The sequence below is a fragment of the Myotis nattereri genome, assembly GCF_964212035.1.
Source record: "Myotis nattereri genome assembly, chromosome: 5".
NCBI classification, from domain to species: Eukaryota; Metazoa; Chordata; class Mammalia; order Chiroptera; family Vespertilionidae; genus Myotis; species Myotis nattereri.
Window position 1 is genome coordinate 82,805,990 of NC_138080.1, and position 10,860 is coordinate 82,816,849.

The 10,860-nt window shown below is 43.0% G+C and overlaps 1 protein-coding gene across 1 annotated transcript in view; it reads right to left on the reverse strand.

Moving 5' to 3' along the window:
- DIAPH1 (diaphanous related formin 1) overlaps window positions 1-9,428 on the reverse strand; it is an 84,740-nt gene extending 75,312 nt beyond the window's left edge. Inside the window, exon 1 of the mRNA XM_081093502.1 lies at window positions 9,223-9,428. Coding sequence (XP_080949628.1) covers window positions 9,223-9,339 — 117 coding nt within the window. The 5' untranslated portion in view covers window positions 9,340-9,428. The remainder of the gene's footprint in view (window positions 1-9,222) is intronic.
- Between the last annotated feature and the right edge of the window lie 1,432 nt (window positions 9,429-10,860).

Sequence of the window (10,860 nt, forward strand, 5' to 3'; positions counted from 1 at the left end):
TTTCCCCACCCATTCTTCTACAAACCTGGCTGATATTACAATCTTTTAAAAAGCAAGGGCTGAACCTAATAAGACAACCACATGACTTCTTGATCTTGAGCCTTTTGGATCTAGGTAGATCCATGCAGATTCAGATAAAGAGAAACTATTCTTTACTCTTTGCCAGTCATACAGAAAAATCCTAGTTCCAGGTAACTGGATCTCTGTGGTAATGTTAATTATTAATCTGAGGCAAATAACTGCAAGATCTAAAGAACAAACTTCTGCAGTTTCCAGACTCAGAAGAGACTCTGAGGTTGGCCATTTGCAATCCTTACAGGCAAGTGTCAGGGCCACAAAAAGAGGACTTTAGGAATGCTATGTGCTAATTCTAAAATACAGAAAAGACACCTATAGAATCTAGCAACAGCTTCCCCTCTCCCGCCCCACTCTATTTGTCAACACTACTTGCTGCTCTCAGCAATTTAAACTAAAATTCCTATCTATAAATATTAAAGCAGGTGATGCTGTTCAGGCTGTTTAACTTACAAAAGATAAGGTTACCTTTCAAAATACAGTAGTTTAGACAACTGCTTAGTTCATGAGTCAGGGGAAAGATAGGTTTTGCATGCACTGTAACAGCTACTTTTTCATATCTATGATAAGAAAGGTTTAACTAAGATTCTTGCAATGGTTTCAAAGTCTAAATTACTAATGCAAAAAGCAGTTAGGCATTTAGCCACTGCACTTTGTACATCTAGACCCAATATTTCTTTCGTACCAGTTGAACTGGAAGAGAGTCCAGTTTTAATGGACTGCAGTTATCAAAGGACTCCAAAGAGATCATCAAAACTGTCTAAGAAATTCTTAGCAGTGAATACTCTTTTATACTACCTGTGCAAAAACTGGACATATGTAAACTGTCAGTACAATGTGTTGAATAAGAACACAGGTTGTTTTTTTAATCAGCTGGACCTAGGTTTATGACCTAAAGCAAGTTGCTTGAACTCACTGAGTTTCATTTTAATTACCTATAAAATGGTAATAATAACAGTGCTCTATTTTATAAGGATGATCTAGAGATTAATGTGATAAATCTAAAGCTCTTTAGCACAGTGCTAAGGCTATTGTAATATGCAACAACTGTTATTATTAATGTTAGTGTTATTATTACTCCCTGTCCTTCTAGTCTGTAATGAATCAATCTATAAAAATGCTGTTCATTAATATTTATAGATAGGGAGGCAGGCATTATACAACCTGTAGCACACTGAGTAAAGAAAAACAAAAGTTTTCTAATTCCACATAAGATGAAATTGTTTCCAGAATAAATGAGATCTCAAAGGTCCCTGATCCTAAAACTGTCAGAAATGTTCTCTCTTGCCTACAAGTGAAAATTAAACCCCAAAATGAATATGTGAAATATAACTCACATATGCACCATGGAACACAGAATTTAAGAGCTAAATCTAGAAAACTTAAAAGCAAAAAAGAAAATCATAGTGACCATAATTTCAACAAAGATTTTTTAAAAATATATTTTATTGATTTTTTACAGAGAGGAAGGGAGAGGAATAGAGAGTTAGAAACATTGATGAGAGAGAAACATCAATCAGCTGCCTCCTGCACACTCCCTACTGGGGATGTGCCCGCAACCAAGGTACATGCCCTTGACCGGAATCGAACCTGGGACCCTTAAGTCCTCAGGCTGACGCTCTATCCACTGAGCCAAACCGGTTAGGGCTCAACAAAGATTTTTGAAATAGGACACAGAAAAAATGAAAAGAGAAAAAATTGGACTTCATCAAAATTAAGCACTTTTGTGTTTAATTAGATACTTTAAAATACACTTACGAAAATGAAAAGGCAAGTCACAGGAAGAATATCTGCAAAACCTATATATAACAAAGGACTGGTATTTTTACTATAACAAAATATTTTAAACTAGATGCCCGGTGCACAAGATTCGTGCACTGGGAGTGGGGGAGGGTGGGGTTCCTCAGCCTGGTCTACACCCTCTCACAGTCTGGGAGCCCTCGGGATATTTGTCCGACTGCAGCGGAGGCAGGAGAGGCCACCACCACCACCACCACCACCACCACTGCGCTTGCCAGCCATGAGCGGGGCTTTTGGCTGAGTGGCGCTCCCCCTGGTGGTCAGTGTGCATCATATCGACCGGTCGTTCCACTGTTCGGTCGATTTGCATATTAGAGTTTTATTAGATAGGATAGGATAGGATAGGATAGAGAAAAATTTTGGACGCTTCAAGGGAGATATACAGATAGCAAGTAAGTACATGAAAAGCAGCTCAACATCATCAGGGGAATGCAACTTAAAGCCACACTGAGATACCAACTGTATATCCACTTGAATGGCTTAAATTTAAGACTGATCATACCAAGAGTAGGAAAGAAACTGGAGCTCCTCTATTGCTTGTGAGAATATAAAACAGTACAACCACTTTGGAAAACAGGCAACTTCTTTAAAAAGTTAAACATAGTCCTACCATATAACTTAGTCATTCTACTCCTACGTATTTACAAAAGTAAAATGAAGGCATGTGTCCAGATAAAAACTTGTACATGAATGTGCACAGCAAAAACAAAACAAAACAAAAAAGCTGGAAACAACCCATATGCCTACCAAAGGTAGATGAATATACAAATTATAGTAAATCCATACAATGTAATACTACTCAGAAATAAATAAAAAGAATGAGCTATTAATAAGTGTAACAATATATTATGCTAAAAGAAGTCAGAAGAAGAGGTTCATATTGTAGGAATCCATTTATATAAACTTCTAAAAATTACAAACTAATCTATAGTTACAGAAAGCAAATCAGTGTAGGGAAGGGGGAAGGAAAGATACAAAGGGGCAGGAAGAAGCTTTTGAGGGTACTGAATATATTCATTATCTTTACTGTGGTAATGGTTTCACAAATTGTGCACTAAATATATGTGGCTTATTGTATGTTAATTATACATCAATAAAGCTGTAAGAAAAAGGGGGGGTGGTGCTGGCAAAGGTTCTATGGCACACACAAAAAAAAGGTGAAGACCCCTGAATAAAGTGTGAGAGCCCTGGTCAGTGTGGCTCAGTTAGTTGGAGCATCATCCTGTACGCCAAAAGGTGGTGAGTTTGATTTCCAGTCAGGGCACATACCCAGGTTATGGGTTCGATCCCTGGTCGGGACGTGTGTGGAAGGCAACCTATAAATGTTTCTCTCTCAAATCGATGTTTCTCTCTCTCTCTCTCTCTCTCTCTCTCTCTCTCTCTCTCTCTACCTCTCCCCCTTCCTCTCTCTAAAAATCAATAAAATTAAAAGAGAAAAAAAGAAGTGAGGGTTACCTTTTTTACTTGATCCTAAAGTTCTAACAACAATAACAAAAGGCAGCTATATCTGAGATGTAGGCCCACTATCAAGGTACACTCCTTGGCTTTCTGTGACTTTAGGATAAAAGAAGGTTTATATATCACCACCCTCTGTTGGATCCATAAAGTATGTTAAATCTTAAAAGAAACTACAAATCCTATGTTTACACACAGTACTAGTCCTAAAACAAGAAATAAGTCACATAATCAGAAATCCAGAAATGTAATTGAGGACATCATGAACTCTACTTGTATCTGCTACCCTAACAAAATGCCAAAGTAGCTACTGCCTAAGGACCACTCATAACCACCACCAATAATGGAATTTCCCATCTTCCATGTAAGAATGCTTCTCCATAGAGAGCCAGTTTTTTCAATCTTTTCCCTCTCAGTTTTACAGCTTCTAGCATATCTGTTTCTCTATAATCCTTTCTACTACTCTAGCTATTCCAAGATCCTGAAATTTACTAAAGGAAATGCAGAATCCAAAATTTCTGCTTCTCTTCCTCCATTCATTTATTCAATTTCCACCCCTTAGCCCCCTGATGTTTCCAACCTACAAGTGTAAGAAGGATTGCTGCTCTGATTGGGTGTTTAGAGTCCCTTCCGACTCTAAAATTTAAGACTGCCATTCATAGCAAGCTTTAACAATGAATGGAAGTAAGAATCTCAGAGTTGGAAGAACAATGATTCACCCAGTTATCCTGTAACTGGTGGTAAAAATTCATTAAAATACTGGTCTCAATATTTCTTTTTTCCTTCAGTAATTCTTTTACTTCCTTAAAAAGGATGCCTTGATTCTAAAAACTTTGTTTTAAAAAAAATGGTAGAAAAAACGGTAAAAGGTAAAATATGTTTATAGTGATTAAAATACTCTACTTCTCAATTTTAGCTTTGACATTTTAAAAAATTTTAGTATCGCCCTAACCGGTTTTGCTCAGTGGATAGAGCGTCGGCCTGCGGACTGAAAGGTCCCGGGTTCGATTCCGGTCAAGGGCATGTACCTTGGTTGTGGGCACATCCGCAGTGGGTGTGCAGGAGACAGCTGATTGATGTTTCTCTCTCATCGGTATTTCTCTCTATCCCTCTCCCTTCCTCTCTATAAAAAAATCAATAAAATATATATATATATATTTTTAAAAATTTTAGTATCAACAGCTTTTACTGTTCCTGATTCCTCAAAAGCCCGGTTGTTCATGAAACTCGAACCTGACCATATAGAGCAGGGAGGGAATAAAAACAAAGAGGGAGGGAAGGGCGGGCAGTTGGGCAAGGGGAGAGCGCTGGCTTTGTCTCACCTAACCCTAACTAGGAGCAAACACCCATTTTGCTGGTTGGCAAGAGGTGAATTTTGCTAGTGCTTTCAAATAAAAATGAGTGGGAATAGGAGGTTCAACATAATAAATAAAAAACACTTAAGTATTACAACGTATGTTTCAACATGGGGATAACTTTTGTAGCTTGAATGATTTCCGATAACTGAAACAAAATGGGAGAAAACATCTGCATATAGAAACCCTATATAATGCCTATTATATCTTATTAATAAACATGATTTTAACCTGTTCTTCTAAATCACATATGTCATAACCTTATCTTTTAAGCCTCTATTACATTCCAATGAAAATATAACACTCTCCAACAATAACTTGGCAATCCATTTATAAAATACACTGAGAACCCCAGGGAATATCAAAAGGTAATTCTATCACACAGGAAATAAAATGAGTCTATTCTGACCCATGTGCCCATTAACAAAGTTAAATCACTTCTCACTTATTACTATTCTCACAGCTTTTATAATAAACATAATTTATAGGTGATAACATTTTCAGTTCTTTTTTAGAAAAGTATCCCAACATTTACCAAATCTCCCAAGGCAGAGATTTTAATTCTGAGGCACTCCCTGAGGGAGGATTTCCTTTGAGACAAGTACAAGTGACATAATCAAGTGGATCTTTGGGCTGTCTTTAAAGACAAGGCAGAAAGAAGGGCAGACATATTTAAGGTATCATCCTGTCATCTCAAGCATCTCAATAACATTCCTGTTGGCTCCCCTCCCTTTTCTAAACCAAGTAATCCCTGTGTTTATCATCTTTCAAAAAACACAAAAGCCACATGACTTGTATAAAGCCCTCTGTACACTCCTTGGTATTCTGTGACCTTTTGTGTTAAAGTTAAGATCTCCTCGAAGAGAAGAGAAGCAGAAAACTGCATGAACAACTCCACCTCTTTTATATTCTCTACCTTTCCTAGTATCTGCTTAAAATCCTGTTGGCATCCTTCACCTTTGACTGCTCTCATTTTAGACAGGGGTCTACAACCAAACATTTATGCTTTCATTATTGCTTTACTTTTAGAAGAGCATGAAACTGCAACCTGGTAATAATCCAACACAGGAATCCAAAATTAAACAAGATTCTAAAAATTATCTTCTATTTTCTCTAACCCCACACTGAAATTCATTTTTTACGAAGTTATGCTCCTAGCTAAACCAGGAAGCAATATTCTTTCTTAGAACGTATCAATTTCTTGATTACGTGAAAAGACATGGAGTCTATAAAATTCAGGGATACTCCGCAGCCTCCTAACATCCTGGTTATACTTACTCCCCTTTCATATTTCAGAAACAGTCTATTTGGCACCCACATTCATCACTGCCGAAAAGTCAGGAAACACTGTTCATTTGGAATTTTTCCCCTTTAAGGGCTTCTGAAAGGAACTAGAATATTGCTAGAGAAGGGACATGTTCATGGCCCAGGAGAAGAGAGACTCATGAAGAACCAAGGGGGAATACCAGGCAGCCTGGCTTCAGCCACATTTTTAAAGATGCCCAACCACTTTTCCAACTTACACTCCATCTCCTTGCCACACAAGACGCCTCAGAGGGTAAGAGCAGATCTCGGGCAGCCTAGGGCCTCTAGACTTAGAACCTGCACAAGCCTGGAAAGAGACGTAGGAGCTAAAGGGATTAGGAACCCCGCGGGTGCAAACACACAGCCCTCGGACACACGAAGAACAAACTGCTCAGTTTTATAAAATACATCCTTAATGGAGTTCCAGAGGATACACACTCTAGAAAAAGTGGAGGAGGTAAAAGTTGTGAGTTTGCTTTCAGCCTGCAGTTCAAGAAAACTCAGCCATGGGTAACAAAAGCACAGGAGCCATCTCGCCCACTCCACCACCCACATGCTAGTGCACATGCACAGACACAGAGAGAAGTGAATGCCTCTGGTTTCTCTATTCCAGAGTTTTCATAAAATGATCAGTGAGGAAGACAGAATATTCAGATGCCTTGAGGTATATTACAGTTGGCAATAAAGGGGTTAAGTAGCACTACTTTCCTGGAAACTTTCCAATCCCCTAGCTGTAAATGCAATTCTCCTCCCTACCTGTGTGACATAGTTTTTTAAATTTAGCAAGTTAAGGGTTAAGACCAACACCTCAGAAAGAAAAAGAGAACTTGGTTCAAACTCCACCCTCTCTAAAGCAAATATCAACAACTTTGAGCCAAATCCACTCAGCATATACCAGACTTCATGGACATTCCAAAAACAGGTGAAAAGAAGTTGTTTCCTCGGGCATCTCACCTTTCAGCACCACTTACACTTAGTAGATTTCACACATTTGTGAAACACACAGTGTTAGATAAAACAAAAACACATATAAACTTCTATTAAGGGCTTGAAAAACATTTACAAGCCACAGAGGTCACTATAAATCAGCAGGAATGGCTGAAACTGGGTGAGGAAGGTCAAACAGTACCCATGGAAACAAAATCAAAACAAAAAGATACGGAAACGGAAGGAATATGGGCTCAGAAAGAAAGCCCTTCACCTAGAGCAGTGATGGCGAACCTTTTGAGCTCGGCATGTCAGCATTTTGAAAAACCCTAACTTAACTCTGGTGCCGTGTCACATAGAGAAATTTTTTGATATTTGCAACCATAGTAAAACAAAGATTTATATTTCTGATATTTATTTTATATATTTAAATGCCATTTAACAAAGAAAAATCAACCAAAAAATGAGCTCGTGTGTCACCTCTGACACGCGTGTCATAGGTTCGCCATCACTGACCTAGAGCAGTGGTTCTCAGCCTTGGCTACCCATTAGAATCACCTAGGAATCTTTTTAAAATCCGGAACGAGGCCCAGAAATCAGGATTTTAAGGTGAATCTAATGTGCAGCCAAGGCTGAGAACCACTGACCTAGAGGGTCAATTCCTTCCCTAAAGAAACAGAGACATGCTGCTTTAGTTACCACAGGCGAAGGTCATCACCACCATTAACCCTACATTTCTGGGAGGGGGCTGGAGGGGGGAATGTCTCACCAGATAAAACCAGAGTTACCCACAGCCTGTGAGTCCCTGGGAAGGGCAGTTCAGAAGTACCTGCCTTGCTAGAAACATGCAGGAAGAGATGAGTCACTATTTTAATTCTGTTTAGTACTCTCCACATCTCAACCCTCCAGGTCCCAAAGCAACATTTTCTTCCTGACTCTATCACTTTACCAACCTTCACCTCCCTCCCCCCCAAAAAACAAAACACCACGTGTGGAACTGGGTCAAAATGCTAAGGGATTGGGGGTAAGAGAAACGAGAAAGAAAGAGGAAAGAGTTAGAACCCAGCTGGTTAGTAGAAAGAGATACTGGGGTAGGGGGTGTGATTACCTGGAAGAGAGGAATAAATAACCAGACTTACAGCTAGCAAATCGTGATTAAGACCCAAGCCCCCTTCCCTCTCTTGGACAGTCTCCCATAATTTTCAAAGCTTTTACAGGAAAAAGCAACACGTAGCTCCCTGGAGATACTAATAAAAATGATTCCGTGTGAGCAAGGGTAATGAAATAGGATAGGACTGCAGGAACATCCCTGCTCCTTCAGCCTCCGGTCGGAAGGACCGGGCACCTGAGGAAAGCGCTCCCCTTCCCCCGGGAGGAAAGGGGGTGCCAGCCGCCTTGGGGCACAGGGGGTGGCAGGGAGCTGCGGGGACGGTGACCATGGGCAATGCACGGAAAGCAGCTCCATCACTCACAGACTTCTTGGACTTGCAGTCTAACTTCCTCCCCACGAGGGAAGTTTATCACCATCCTAGGTCAAGAGGGGCATAATCATGGGAAGCGCTAACTCCCTGGAAAGTGATAAGCAACAGGGTGAAGTGACAGGCTCTCTGGACAGAGAAATACCGGCGAAGAAGATGAACTTCGTGCCCCGTGACCACAGGACCTGGGCAGGCACCCATTCCGGCGATCGCAAGGACAAACGGCCAAGGGAGGCGGGAAGGCAGGGCCCAAGTCAGGTAACATTCCTGAGAGGAAGGATTATTAGGTGACACCGGGCCGAGGGCCCCGAGAGAGGGCTGGGCGGGAGGAAAGTTAGCAGGTGAAAGCGATCAATCTTGGGGAAGGAAGTGACCTTTAGGAGAAGCAAATAAAACACCAAAAACACGGGGGGGAGGGTAACAGGAGAAAATGGGCTCAGAAAAGCACTGAGGACCAAGACAGAGAAGGTGTGTTCGGGTAGCAGAGGAAGAAGAAAGGAAGTGGGGCGAGAGGGAAGCGGTGGGTGAGACCTGCCCGGGCCACGGGGGCGCAGGGCGGAGAGCGTGGGGGCTGGGGGTGGAGGAAGGTCGGAGGTGGCCGGGCCAGAGGCGGGGGGCGGGCGCTGGGCTCCCCGAGGTCCTGGAGGGGTAGAGGGTCGGGCTGTGGAGCCCAGGACCCAGTACAACGAGAAGGGGAGGCGCGGGGGCGGCTCCCGAGAGACAGGCGTGCATCCCTGGGGCCGACGGAGATTCCCCGCGGGGACCTCCGGGGTCCAGAGGGCGGTTACCGGGCCGGGCTGAGGGAACGGGGTGGGAAGGACACTCACAAATTTCTTGGATTTGCCGCCGTCGCCGCCCGCCGCGGGCAGCTCGTCCGGGCTCCGGCCCTTCTTCTTGTCCCGGGTCCCGCGGCCCGGTCCCAGGCCCCCGCCGGGCGGCTCCATGTCCAGGTTCGCGCCGGCTGGTGACCCCGCGCCCACACCGCTCCCACCCGGCTGCTCCCAGCCCGCAGCCGCCGCCGCCGCCCAAGCAGCTCCTCAGCCCGCCGCCGCGCCCCGCCTCATTAGCATGCCGGCTGCGCGCGCCTCATGAATATACAACGGCGACGCCTCGCTCCCGCCCACCTGCCCCACTTCCGCCCGGACCCGCAGCCCCTACCAATGAGTGAAGGGAGGGGGGTGGAGGGAAGCCGCGGAAGCTCGCTACCTGCCCCGCGGGCCTAACCATTCATACCCACGTGGGGGGTGACGAGTGGGCGGTGCAACCTCTCTGTGGCCGCCACCGCGAACATCGCCCTCTGCTGGTGGAAGCGGTGCAGGCCTCCCCACTCCGACGCAGAGACCACGTGGCTGTAAAGCCTGGACCTTCTCACACCGAGTCCCGGACATGAAGTGTGAATAAGAAATCAAATGAGACTGTTATCTTGGCAAAAATGTAGTGCCAGGACAATAGTTTTCATGTGCGCAATATCCACGGAGCACATGAAAAACAAAAGTGACAGTTATCCTTTATGAAAAGCTATGTACCAAGAACAGAGTGCTAGCTGGAACTTGGCAAGCTCTGGAGTTAGACTATCTAGTTTTGAATCCCAGGTTTGCTACTTTCTGTTTCTAATACAGATATACTAGTTATTGCCAATGTGCCTGAACAGTAATGTCACCATTTACCTGCACTTGCTCTATGCCAGGTACTATATAAAACACTGCATGTATTTTCTCACTGAATCCTCACAGTGCCATGTCAGATTTCTTTAGTCTCACCACTATACCGACAGGAAATTTGGACTTTGAGAGCTAAAGTGACTTGCCCATGGGCACATAATTGATAAAAATTTCAACCCAGGTTAGTCTGACTGCCAAGCCCTATGTTCAACCAGGATTCCCTACTGACATAACCAAACCTGAGTGAAAAGAACAGGTGTTCTCCAGGAGTATGTTATTTGCTCTACTGGCTTGATCTCTCCCTCAGTAACTTCATTCTCTCAGCTACAACTATTCCTTGAGTTAAAAGTATGTGGCACTCAGTAGGCCCTCAAAGTATGGACTGAATTATCTCGCCCACAGCCAGCAAAAGATTTCAAATGTATGTTCCTGGAGAGCAGATTCAGTGACTCTCACTCTGTAGACCCCAGCACTCAATCTAAGAGCTAAGATTGCAGGGTCTTTGCCAAGCTGTCTGGCTTCTAAATATGGCCTTCATGATGATCTTGTGTTCTACTTTCTAATTGCCTGATGAAAATTTGCATAGAGCTGTCCAGCCCACACTTCAAACTCAGTATGTCCAAAACAGTACAAAAGCTACTTTACTTTCTAAGCTAGGGTTGAAAACAGACAAGATTAAAGCATGGAGGAGTGACCCATCTACTATCCTTCTTTCTTATACCACTGTCTACATCTGCATTTATCTCACTCCTTACTGGATTGTAAACTTCTCCAGGGAAGGGTCCATGTTTGTGACTACTAGCA